The sequence below is a fragment of the Tiliqua scincoides genome, chromosome 4, assembly GCF_035046505.1.
Source record: "Tiliqua scincoides isolate rTilSci1 chromosome 4, rTilSci1.hap2, whole genome shotgun sequence".
Classification (NCBI taxonomy): domain Eukaryota; kingdom Metazoa; phylum Chordata; class Lepidosauria; order Squamata; family Scincidae; genus Tiliqua; species Tiliqua scincoides.
In genome coordinates, this window is record NC_089824.1 from 7,420,724 (window position 1) to 7,434,027 (window position 13,304).

At 46.2% G+C, this 13,304-nt stretch overlaps 2 protein-coding genes across 2 annotated transcripts; both read left to right on the forward strand.

Moving 5' to 3' along the window:
- The first annotated feature begins 543 nt into the window (after positions 1-543).
- Positions 544-1,524, forward strand: LOC136647589 (mas-related G-protein coupled receptor member H-like). Its single transcript, XM_066623212.1, has one exon. The coding sequence runs from the start codon at positions 544-546 to the stop codon at positions 1,522-1,524; it is 981 nt and encodes a 326-aa protein (XP_066479309.1).
- Positions 1,525-6,908: 5,384 nt separating this feature from the next.
- Positions 6,909-7,892, forward strand: LOC136647591 (mas-related G-protein coupled receptor member A2-like). The gene has a single exon (XM_066623214.1). The coding sequence runs from the start codon at positions 6,909-6,911 to the stop codon at positions 7,890-7,892; it is 984 nt and encodes a 327-aa protein (XP_066479311.1).
- The last annotated feature ends 5,412 nt before the right edge of the window (positions 7,893-13,304 follow it).

Consider the following 13,304-nt stretch of genomic DNA (forward strand, 5'->3'; position numbering starts at 1 on the left):
GTTTGGATTTTTTGCCCCAGTGTGCATGACTTTACACTGACTTACATTGAAAGGCATCTGCCATTTTGCTGCCCGTTCTACCAGTCTGGAGAGATCCTTCTGGAGCTCCTCACAATCACTTCTGGTCTTCACCACTCAGAAAAGCTTGGTGTCGTCTGCAAACTTTGCCACTTCACTGCTCATTTATGAAGCAGGTCATTTATGAAGAGGTTGAAGAGCACCGGTCCCAGGACGGATCCTTGGGGCACAACACTTTTCACCTCTCTCCATTGTGAAGATTGCCCATTGACACCCGCTCTCTGTTTCCTGGTCCTCAACCAGTTCTTATTCCAGGAGAGGACCTGCCCTCTAATTCCCTGACTGTGGGTTAATTATACATTAAATGCATAAGGCCAACAATAAAAGACTGGAAATTATTCCTCTTATTACTACTTGTTCTCCAGGATGGCACAGATTAAATCCATCTCTCTCTCTCTCTCTCCCCCCCCCCCCCCAGACAGGGTAATTCATCCAAGAAGCGGAGTCAAGGACCACAAACCTGAGATGATCAATTTCAGTTACACACCCTCATCACCTATGAGTGCTAAACACGAAAATCATAGAACAAACTATGGCATTTTTGGTTCCTGTAATAGTTCTGGGGGCCACACAACAGATTTAGGGTTGCCTGTCATTTCTACCTTCACCTTTGTGGTCTGCATATTTGGACTTGTGGGGAACGGGGCAGTCGTCTGGCTTCTTGGCTTCTGCATGAAGAGGACTCCCTTCAGCATCTACATCCTGAACTTGGCTGTCGCTGACTTTGGGGTCCTCATATCCTCAATTCCAAGGGCTGGATTCCACATTGTAAGAAAGCATCTTGATGACATTATGCCTAAACTTCATTTTGTGAGTTTAGGGCCTTTTTATTTCACCTACAGCATGAGTCAGTTTCTACTGACAGCGATCAGCATAGACAGGTGTGTGTCTGTCCTCTTCCCACTTTGGTATCGATACCGCCGGCCAAAATCATTGTCCACTGCACTGTGTCTCCTTATGTGGCTTCTCTACTTCCTGGTTCAAGGAATTTGCCTCACTATTGAGATTATTTGGGAACTTAAAACCCCGCTATTCTATGCATTTTTGGTGAATTCCTTGGTCTGTCTCCCACTCATTACGGTCTCCACACTGATCCTGTTTGTCAAATTCTGCTTTAAATCACAACAGCACCAGCGGGGGAAGCTTTTAACAGCCGTTTTGCTGACGCTCTTCTTCTTCCTCATCTTTGCCTTCCCACTGAATGTCATATATTTAATTAGATTTAGTCCTTGGTCTTCTCCTGAGGTTCGTTCAAATGTAAGATGTTACAATGTCACCGAATATGGTTTGTTATGTGCATCTCTAAACAGCTTTGCCAACCCCCTGTTGTATTTCCTGGTTGGGAGAAAAAAGAAGGGTCTGTGTAGAGAGAACCTGAAGCTCATCCTCCAGAGAGTGTTCATAGAGGAAGAAACCAGTAATGAAGAACCAGGAACCCAGTCATGAGATTGGAAGAAGCCCCCTCCCCTAAGAAAAATGATGGCTTTGTCAATTTCTCATGCAGATATCTCATGATTCAGAATTTTGGCTTATGTAAATACAGGCATATGGGGGGATACGTTCCAGCCCCTCCCCACAGGTACATAAACCACAGATGAGACCCTATCTTTGTGTCCGTCCCCCCACATGAAATACCTTTGTTTTTCTTCTTACCAGTGGCGCCAAGCAAGAGTGTCTCTTCCTTTTGCACAATGCTATAAGCATGTAAGCTTATAGAAAGACAAGCAGGCAGGCAGGTTGGATGTTAGAGGGACATAGCCAGACCATCCACAGGTAGAGATGTGGGAGATGTGCAGTTTCCTGCTGAAAGGATAAAATTAGACTGAAAATCCCCTTGAGTGTCAGATGTGTGTGTATAGGATTTCAGCCTGAAGGAGAAAGCAGGTACCATGCATGGGTGAGACACTGGAAACTTATAATAGTCGGTCACTTGGGGCCAACCTGTTCCCTTATGTCAGAGGAAAAACTCCAAGGATGTGTAGAGTCATTCTCTGAGAAATTTCAGACACACTTGCGTTTCCATGAATGCTTTCGGAGTGATTTCTGTCAGAGAAATGCTGAAATTCACTTTAAACACCACTTTGTGTGAAACTTGGAAGGTTCGATCACATGGGTTGATCACCTGATTTGATATGCTTTGTTGGGCAGAGGAAGGAAGGAATTTTTCTCCTTCACCCAAACTCCAGCACCTCATTGGGTTTCCAAAATGTTCCTGTCTCCTGCTTGCAAGTGTATCAGTGGTGTGCGTAACACACCTAGCAGGCTGGTTGGCAACCTTCAGTCTGGAAAGACTATGGTATAAGCCTACAGCACCCTGTATTCCCAGGAGGTCTCCCATCCAAGTACTAACCAGGCCTGACCCTGCTTGCTTCCGAGATCAGACGAGATCTGGCATGTGCAAAGTAACAGTCTCATTTTATTGTCTACTTTCATTCCTTCTCAGCCCCTTGATTCTCTGATGAGAGGAAAGATTTTCTTTTCCTAAAAAGATCCTCCAGATATTTAGGCGATATGAATGTAGTGCAACAGTGGTCCTATAATGTCTCACTTAAAACCTGCCTTCAGCAGGAAACTTTGGGCTGACTTGGCAAACAGGACTTAGTACTCGAGTATTGCAAATTTCTGGTCTTAACCACTTTTGTGTGTGCATCTCTGGGGACTAATAAAGGCTTGGTTATATGTCTGACTGTCTTTGGTTGGTTACACACAACATTAGAGAGAGAGAGAGAGAGAGAGAGAGAGAGAGAGAGAGAGAGAGAGCTCATAGTCACATACAGGAGGAAAAGACAGAGGCAGCAAGTGTTGTGTCAATTTTGACTGAACAGAAGACAAGAAGATTGAGAAGCTTCTGAGGGTCATTGGCTCGGCTTTCTCAAGGGTCAAGGTTATCTAGTTGTTTCTACTGATTCAGGTGCAATTTGTTGTCAGAATTTCAGGGCTAGGTTGCCAAGCAATGTCCTGATTGAAAAGTGGGGTGCACATGTGGAAGGAACTTGGAAACAAACCCAAAAGTTAGGCAGTACCAGAATTCCTTGTAGGAAGGGAAGAAGGACGAGGGAGCTGAGGTTGCTTTCTGGGGGAGATGGGGTACATTGTGAGCAGCCCACAAAGCAGGATGGCTGACAAAGTGCCTTTCTGTTCAAGGCTGTCTACTATTCAGCAGTGGATCTTCTTCTCAGTGGCTATTGAAGCAGGTTTCTTGGTTCTGCTCAATGGAAGTTTCTAACTACTTTTTCATGGGCAGCGCCACACAGAGCACATACAGTAGTTAACCAGGAAGGCAGTGGATCATGGACAACTGTAGCTGGGTTAGTCCTTGCCAGGAAAGGCTGCCACTGGGAATGGGCCACAGTTGAGCAAAGGCAACCTTGTTGGCAACCTTCAGTCTCGAAAGACTCTGGTATCGCGCTCTGAATGGTGGTTCTGAAACAGCATCTAGTGTGGCTGAAAAGGCCGATTCGGGAGTGACAATCCTTTCCACACTGAGAGCAAATGTAGTCTGTCTCTTGCTATGGGTCTTCCTTCTTTGCCTCAGTTTGTTGGTCAAGTGTCTCTTCAAACTGGGAAAGACCATGCTGCACAGCCTGCCTCCAAGTGGGACGCTCAGAGGCCAAGCTTTCCCATCTTTTGAGGTCCAATCTTAAGGCCTTCAGAACCCTCTTGCAGATATCTTCGTGTCTTACAGTGTAGCTCCTAAGGCCAGCCCTGCTCAGCCTGTTACCTCACAGGGTTGTTGTGAAGATGCAAGAAATAGGGGGAAAAGGGGGGGTGGCAACAGGGATGGGGGTGGGTGGATGCATTCCCAGGCAGAATGCCCAGCTAAAAGCTTCTAAACCAGAACACCCAGCATACAGTTCCTCCATACTGTCTGGACTGAGTTTAAGTTTATTCTCCCCCATCCCTTCCCATCCAGTTTTTAGTTTCAGGGTTTCTACAGTCCTCAACTTTCAAAAACCAATTCACGTTTTTCAAAGCATACAGTGCAAATTTTGCTGGAGTTGTGAAGCAATTTCCTCCATACTCAGGAGATTGCAGAAGCACTCAAGTTCAGGAGCTTTTCATTTCCTGTGGCTACAAACAACAAACACGTTTGTGGAAACTGTCATCCTTCTGCGAAGCCCCACCCAAGCAGAACCAAGCTCAAGCTTTCTCAGATGATCTTTGCTCAAGGCTGGCTGCGCAATGTGGGATGAACAGATTCTTTGGAATCCAGAAGAACTTCTGACTGAGACCCTCCTCTTCTGAAAAGGAACATCTCCAGTCTGTTTGCTCCCAGGTGTCAAAAGTGTGAATGGGAAGAAGGTAGGACTTTCGCTGCATGAACTCTTCTTATGGAGTTGATTTCTCCTCCTCTTGGGACCATTCCCTCTCTTCCTTCACATTGCTCCCCAAATGCAACACTGCTTACTCATCAGGCAAACCTCAATGAACCATCTAGGAATGTCTCTTTTCAGCTCCATTGTTTTGGTTCCTCCTCTTGAAATTTCAATGGTATATCCCTTGAGGCAGGAATCTCTTTATTTTATGGTGTTCCTCTGAAAAGCCCCCTGTTGATAGTATAACCAAGTGTACTTTCAAACGTGCGTAACATGCACACATGGTGGGGAAGAAACAATCTCATGTGCTGGGATCCTGTGTAGTGACCAAGGGGACTGCTCAGTGGTTTGGCGGGGAATGAGATAATTTGAAAGGTGCGGCAAAAATTTAGAAGTTAATAATCATATGGAAAGGGATTCAAACTGAAAGACAATTCAGTGTTTTTAGCCATTCACACAGCTAGATCATAATCATAAGCAGTTGTGTGTGTGTGTGTGTGTGTGTGTGTGTGTGAGAGAGAGAGAGAGAGGGAGAGAGAGAGAGAGAGAGAGAGAGTCTTTAAAAAGAACAGGGGCATGTAATGGTACAAGTAGGGAGGGGGGAAGAGAGTGAATGATTCCTCTTAGTCAATATCCCAAGTTTCTTAACCAATGTCCCAAAGAGACAGAGAGACAGAGAGACAGAGAGACGCACACTCCCCCTCTTACCCTTCTGAGTTTTCATGGATCTGTTATGGGGAATTGTTTGTTGGAGTGCTGAGATCAATCTCAAAGCTCTCTGAAAAGAGGTTAAAAACCAACTACACTTAACATATGTACTCTAGAGGAGGAAAATGGCAGAGGCACTAAGCATGTTGTGACTCTGACTGTGCGCAAGACAAGGAAAGAGAGAAGGGCTTTGTGGTGAATGGTGAGTTTCTGCCAATGACCGTATTCCCCTGACCTTTTCTGCTGGTTTGCATGCAAAGCATTGCAGGGATCGGGGATTAAGAGCCCAATCCTATCCAACTTTACAGCATCGGTGCAGCTGCAATGCAGCCCCAAGGTAAGCGAACAAACGTTCCCATACCTTGAGGAGGCCTCTGTAACTGTCTCCCCACCACAGGATGTAGTGCACACCCCATTAGCACAACTGCACTGGCACTGGAAAACTGGATAGGCTTAGGCCCTGGGTGGCCAAGACCAAGTGACCGCCAGGGTGGAAAGCAAAATGGCTGCTGAGCGCACACCTCAAAGGCTTCCAGGGCATGCACTATGTGTTCCCACATGGTCTGTGCACCCCTGACCTCCAGGGTGGAAAGCAGAATGCAAAAGACAGAAAAGGGCTTCCATCTACCCTGAGTCTCGGCTATATCTTTTTCAATTTGTAGGCAGGGAAGCCAAGTGAGAGAGCTAAAGTGGCCTTCCCAAGGGGTAGGGACATGTTGCATGGCAGCCCCCCAAAGATGTCTTGACCTCTCAGACAAGCAGCTGTCAGTTGTGCTCAGGGAAGCAGCAGAGAGGAAGAGGAGTGGGAAGAGAAGGGAGCTTTTTCTTACCAGCCCTGGGTGCTAGCTTGCCAGGGTGGCTCTTGTAGCATTTTGGTGCTACTTGAGGAGCAGCCCGTGATGCTGCTTTGGTGTGGCAAAGAAGCCATGGCAAGAATTAGACAACAGACACAAGTTTCAGAGAGGTTGAAAGTGCTGGAAGCAGGAGCAAAAATGAAATCAAGGGAGAAGTGAAGTGTCTCCCAGCTCCTGACCCAGCTTTTTATTAAGTCTCTAAACACATGATATAAGGCTACGTAATAGGGAGATTTCTAAGAGGATGTTGACATTCATACTGGCTGTAACCCGCCGGCTCTAAAGCTTAACCGCAAACACATTCCATAGTTACGATTTCTTCATAACATCTTCAAGGCTAGCTCTTTCTATAACTTTCCACTATTTTCCAGGGCACTGGCTTTTCAACACTAAACATAGATAACAAAGCATTTGCGCAGTCGCAGGTGTGCCTGCCAGATTGCCAAATATGCAAAGACATCTCAAAGCTCAGCGCCTGTACATTCTATATTTACTACAGCTCTTGTGGCTGAAACAAATGAACACTGAGGCTGCAATCCTATACGCACTTTCCTAGGAGTAAGTCCCATTGAACACAGTGGGACTCACTTATGATTAGACATGTGTAGGACTGAGCCCTAAGGCAAAAAAAAATGAGAGAAAGATGAAAGACATGAAGGTTTAGTGATCATCCAGCCTTTATATCTTTTTCTTCTTTATCTTTATATCTTATTTTTCCTTCTGAGACTGAAGGATGCCAATGATGATGTATCTTTTTCTTCCATAGAATCCTACAGGATCTTTTGTGGCGTGAGTCCATCAGAGAAGCTTCTCTTGTGACTTGACAACCCTGGAGGACTCGTCCCCAACCCTACATGGAAACATTTATTGTTTTGCACCTTGCTGAGGGTGAGGCAGAGGATTCTGGGGGCCAAGCTCTGGAGGCCAAGAAGAGGATTAAGACAAAAGCATGATGACCAATTTCAGCCTGACATTCCCGTCACTTCTGGTTGCTGAGCAGGAAAATTTTCCAAGGTTCAACAGCACTGTGAACTCACGGAAGGGCTTGTGGTATTATTACGCACGAGATTTAGGACTGACTGTCAACTTCAGCATCATTTGCATGGTCTGCATATTTGGGCTTGTAGGGAACGGAGCAGTCATCTGGCTTCTTGGCTTCCGCATCAAGAGGAATCCCTTCAGCACCTACATCCTGCACTTGGCTGTCGCTGACTTTGGGGTCCTCCTCTCCATAGCTGGAACGTACATTGCAGAATGTAGTTTCACAGACATGCCTCGTTTCCATCATTGCCTTATCGTGGCTCAGTCCTTTTCCCAGTTTGTGTACAGTGCCAGTCAATTTCTGCTGGCAGCCTTTAGCATTGACTGGTGTGTGTCTGTCCTCTTCCCCATTTGGTATCGATGCCACCGGCCCCGAAACCTCTCCACCATTGTGTGTGCCTTCATCTGGATAGTCTGTTTCCTGGTTCATGGAATTTGTGCCATTCTTAAGGAGGTGTGGGCGCTTAGATATTTGTTTCCAGTATTCTACGTGCTTTTGGTCAGTGTCATGGTCTGCCTTCTGCTCATCACAGTCTCCTCACTGATCCTGTTCATCAGATTTTGCTTTACATCACAACTATGCAAGCTCTTAGTGGCCATCTTGCTGGCTCTCTTCTTTTTCCTCATCCTGGCTTTTCCATTCAATGTTATTTGCATAATTAATGTTGCTAAATTTAATAGCGATTATGAGCCTGTGAAATTGTGCCGTCTTGTCCAATATGGTTTGCTCTGTGCATTTGTAAATAGCTTTGTTAACCCACTGATTTATTTCCTGGTGGGGAGGAAGAAAAGGGATCTGCATCAGGAGAACATGAAGCTCATCGTCCAGAGACTGTTCAAGGAAGAAAACATCTCTGGTGAAAAAATAGGATCCTCAGAACAATTCCAGATATAATGTCTTTTTCTCAGGGCTGGACCAAGACCTCCTGATGCCAGAGGTTGGTTCCAAGTGCTGCCCACCTCACCCAACGATGTACCAATGATCTGCTCCTCCCATTCTCCCGTGTTCTCGCTCAGCACTCTCCTCCCCTCCAGTTGTCCACCCATATCGCTTTCGACTTTGATATCCTTTTGTCTGCCAGCGCCTCCATCCAGAAGACCCAGTTACTTGGCAGTGAGGTCCATTAGATTGAATGGGATTTACTTCTGAGCAAACATGCTTTAGATCACACACATCAAACACTCTTTTCTTTTTATGTAAATAATTGTGTGATGAAAAAGTGTGTTGTTTTGTTACTATTTTGACAGTTGGTGTCTGATGTGCAAGAGTCTTACTTTAGCTGTATATTCAGCTATAGGTTCAAAAAGTGATGCAATAAACGGAATCACTGTTAACTGAGGACTCAATTCTCTGGTTTGGGTTGGCATGTAGAAGTCTTTACAATAGTGGAACACAGGAGTCTCTGGGAAGTCTGTCTGCCTCCCCCACAAAAAAAAAAAAATTGGAAAAGGAAAAATAGGTGGAAAATAAAATGGGGCACAAAGCATTCATCACACATTAACAGAGACCTGGTGTTGGTAGGAGAAGTTCCGAGTGGGGGTGACTGCTGCCCAGTTTACTGCCTAGAAGCTGCTCTCCTGGCTATCCTTGGAAAACTAGCTCCTGATTCTCCTTGCAGCAGAAGCACCTCTTAAAGACCGCTGCTCTTGGGCTAGACAGAGCTCAGTGGCACCTGCATGGGTGTGTAAGGACATGGCAGTGCCAGCTACTTCCTCGTGCCTCTCCTCAAGAGCAGGCTTGCTTGAGGGACGCGAAAGCCTTCTCATGGCTTGCGGTGGTGACTGCTCAGATTGACGCTGAGTTGATGGAGAGTCAGGCAAGGCATTCTGAGGTTTTCTTCCTCTGGTTCTGAAAAATCCTGCTTTCCTGTGACATCTTTCTGCTACCCCTGCACTTTCAGAGTCTTGTGCTTGTCTCAGCTCATCTCAGCTCATCAGAAGTGGTTTGCTACATTCTCTTCCAGCAATTCTGTAGTGACAATCTTGGTACCTTCTAATTCCTTTTGTAATCAGTCAGTCTCCTCCTCCTTTTGGTTTCCTGTCTGGAAGAGTACTCTCTCTCTGTGTTTGTGTGTGTGTGTGTGTGTGTGTGTGTGTGTGTGTGTGCTTCTATTCTTTCTACAATTAAATTTCTGCTTTTTAATGTATAACATTAAGGCTGCAATTCTATCCTCACCTGGGAGTAAGGCCCTTTGACTATAATGGGGCTTACATCTTAGTAGACATGTTTAGGCTTGGACTGTAAATGTCTTGGGGTGCAAGCCTGACCTGAAGTTAGGCTGGCACAAGTGCCTTGCGCTGTCCCATCGTCATCACGAAAGTACCATAAAGCACTTTTGTGCTGACGTAAGTGGGGTTAGGCTGGCGCATGGACTTGCGCCGACCTTCCTGTGCCAACACGGGCCCCAGGGAAAGGGTGAGTTGCATCAACCAAGCTTGGCTGATGCAGGGATCTGGGGAGGGTGGGGAGGAAGCAGTAGGGAGGCATTTTGGAGTGGGGAAGGGTGAGTGGTGGGTGTTCCTGGGGCAGGCGAGGAGTGGGAGGCAGGGCCAGGATCCAGCAGTCAACCCCAGGTAGCCTAGGGCAGTCCCAGGCTGCTAGGATTTGTGCCATGTCTTGAGATTGTGCAGATCTGAGTAGCCCCCTTGGGGATACTGTGACTTTACCTGGGGTAAAGGGAAGCGATTCCCCTTACCCTGGGCTGAGCGGCTTTCAGTCCCAGTCCCAACACAGGCCAGGTTAGGATTGTGCTGTTGGTCACATTTTGCTAATTGTTAGAATTGCTTCCCCTCCTACTGTCTCAATATCTTGCTCAACTAATCTTCAATCTGTTTTCCTTTATGTCCTCCACTAACTGAGGTTTGCTGTGGTTCCTCCTTGCTCCTCCACTTGCTCTTCTGTCTTTAATTTTAGCTTCTTGGCAAGGCTCTGAAGGCTGCCTGATGCTTTCCCCAAGGCATGTACAAAAACTGTTTTTTTCTCCTTATTTGGCTTAAACTTTGCATTATATTCCTTGCATTGCTGCATTGCAGTCATGAGAATATTATCCCCTCCCTTAAAATAACCTGGCTCCCGAGGGTCCTTTGCTCTCTTCGCTAACCATTTCACTACACAGGTCTTCTGCTGCAAACAACCTGCCTCATTATCTTCTCTTTCCTTCCCCTCCTTGACAAAACAAGGGAAGTGCTTATTTCTTAGCCAGTGATCCTGAACACACTTACATGGGAGTGACCCATTCATTGCACCTCCCATTGAAATGAATTGGATCTACTTCTGAGCAGTCTTAGTACTTTGCATCCCCTCTAGCTACACCACTGCCTTGATCCAGAGAGATAGGCTACCTCAGTGGTGAGGAGGGCCTTTGAACAGCCATTTTCAGTCTTTCCTGGCAAGGACACACCTACAGTTGTCCATAATCTGCTCCCCTTCTGGTTAATTATTGTATGTCCTCTGTGTGGGGCTACTCATGAAAAAGTTGTCAGAATCTTCCATCAAGCAAAACCAAGAAATCCTGTTTCAATATCCACTGAAAAGAGCAGACAGCCTTGAGCAGAAAGGCACTTTGTTGGTTCATGGTGGGCTGCTCCCAATGCACTCCTTCTCCCAGGAAAGCAGCCTCTGCTCCCTTGTCCTCCCTCCCTCCATTAACCTAGCCATGGTATAGCCTCGCCTCTGGGTCTGTTTGCAAGTTCCTTCCAGTTGTGCATTCCACTTCTGCTAGGTCTTGACAAGTACTGAGATCTTGGGGATGCTGGTGGACAGCTCAGTGAACATGTCGACCCAATGTTTGGCATCTAAAAAGGGTTTGAGAGTAAAACAGCTAATATTATAATGCCATTGTACATAAAAAGCCCCTGAGGACGGACATGATTGAGTCAAACAAAAAGCTGGCCTAGATGGACCTTTGACCTGATTCAGAAGGGCTCTTCTTATGTTCTTATAAACCAACCCCAGGCTGTCCTTGGACTCTTTGGACACAAAGCTACTGGCCTAGATCTGAGGAGACCCACTGGAGGGCAGGTGGCCTACAGGGAGGTAAGTAAAATAAAGGTAAATAAAAGTGTTTTTACCTCTCCTAAGCCACGTGGGCATCCATCCCATAGCATGCAGGTGTGCTCTGTCAGCATTGCTGTATGGTCTGGGCTTGTGGGGGAGAAGATTGGGCTATTAGTGTATATTTGTACTGTTTAAGGGGCAAGCCCAAGTTCTGCCCAGTTAAAAGAGTGAGAGGAGTGAAAGACAACCTCTAGCATTGTTACCATCTCTCCTTTCTGAGCATCCCTCTATTTCCCTGGGTCTCGGAGGTCCCAGAGAACATTCTCTTTCCACCACCAAAGGTCTTTGACCACCTCATTGCTCTATGGAACTAATGTGTCTCTCTTATGGTGGATTTCCCGGGGGATTCAAGCCCACTGTTGTCACCAAAGATAATTTGAGGAGGAGAGAACTTCTTTGAGGGATATTCTGGAGTGAGGAGTCTTGGAACTTTTTTTCTCAGGTATGTTGTATTCATGTAGCCTGTAACCAATTATCCTGTGAGAAAAGGAACAAGTTTGAAATGACTCTCTCTCTAATACTGTATTGTTTTGGGCAGGAGGTCTGGTCTAGAGGGTAGAGCCTCCATTTGCCTGAAGATTAACATCCACAAGGTCGCCAGTTTGAGACCACCAGCACTGTGCGACCTTGAAGCAGCTGGCAAGCTGCAGCTGAGCTGTTCCATCTGCTCAGAGCGTGGGAGGAGGGAGGCCAGAATGTTAAACCAGATCGGAGTGTAACACCTTGAATGTAGTGGTTCTTGAAAGAAAGAACCTTCTTTCAATTTGTAAAAATCCCTGCGTGGATTTAATAAGCCTGCCTATGTAAACCGCCTTGAATAAAGTCTTGAATAAAGACCAAGAAAGGCGGTATATAAATACTGTATATTATTATTAAGAGACCATCAGATATATAAACAAGCCCCACACAGTAATGGATTTAACAGTTGAATATTGCAATCCTCTGATCTTAAGTTGAATATTCAGTCATTATATTAAGGCTGCAATCCTAACCACACATTCCTGAGAATATGCCCCATTGAATGAAATAGAACTTACTTTTGAATAGACCTGGTTAAGATCATGCCCTAAGTCATCCCATGGCTTCATGTTGAAGGCAAGTTTAAAGAGGGACATTATAATGTTTCACTACTTTCAGGTGGGTCATCTAATATATCTGGAGGGTCTTTTTTAAGAAATTTTTTCCTCTCATCAGAGAATAAAGCTGCAGAGAAGGAATGAGAGGAAAGTCAACAATAAAATGAGACCAGCCTCCTAGGTGTGTTACATGCTGTCCTGATGCAAGCAGAAGACAGGTGCATTCTGGAAGCCCATTCAGATGCTGAAGTTTGGGTAGAGGAGAATAATTCCTTCCTTCCTCTGCCCAACTCAGCATGTCAGATCACATGATCAGCCCATCTAGGGTTGACTTCTAAGTTTCACACAAAGTAACATTTGAAGTGAATTTCAGCAATTCTGAGACCATTCACAGGAAGGCAAGCCCAATCCTGGGCTCAGAGGGCCTGTTCACCGCCAGTGTTTCGCTGGTTGTAGCTCAGCACCTGCCTGGGCTAGTGCCAGTCGAGCACCGTAGCACCGCAGTGGTGAGGTAGGTGGGGGTGTGGGGAGAAGTGGGGAGGAGGCGTTCTGGGGCAGAGGAGGCAGAAGGAGGGTGGGGATAGGGCAGGTAGAAGGCGATCCAGGGAGAGGGAGTGGGGAGGTAGCGAGGAGGGACTAGGTAGAGGTAGGAGATAGAGAGGCGGGATCCTGAGCCTCTATTTTGAGCTGCAGGCACAACACGGAGGCTCAAAATTCTACACTGACCCAGGGGCCACTTCAGCCCTGGACTCTGGGAGCTCAGGATTGGGCTGTAAGTCTGAAATTTCTCAGGTGAGTGTTCTGCACATCCTTGGAGTAATCCCACCTACATCATAGAACTGGTTGGCCCCTAGTGACTGAATGGAAGTTTCCAATGCTTCACTCATGCATGATATCTGCTTTCTCTTTCAGGCTGAAATCCTTTAGACACTTAACTGGAAATAAGTCCCATTGAATTCAATCAGACTTACAGCCCAATCTAATATTTCAGGGGTGCCTTTTGTGATGGCGCTGACTGCCATCAATCAGTCTGTGCTTGTCACAAAAGGCATTGCGACAGTGCATGACTTATGTTGCCAGGAGCATCAGCAGGAAGGTATGCACCTTCCTGCCCACATCATTGCTCCTCCTGTGGATCAGATAGATGGAACTCAGTGGGAGAGGCAGGAGAGGT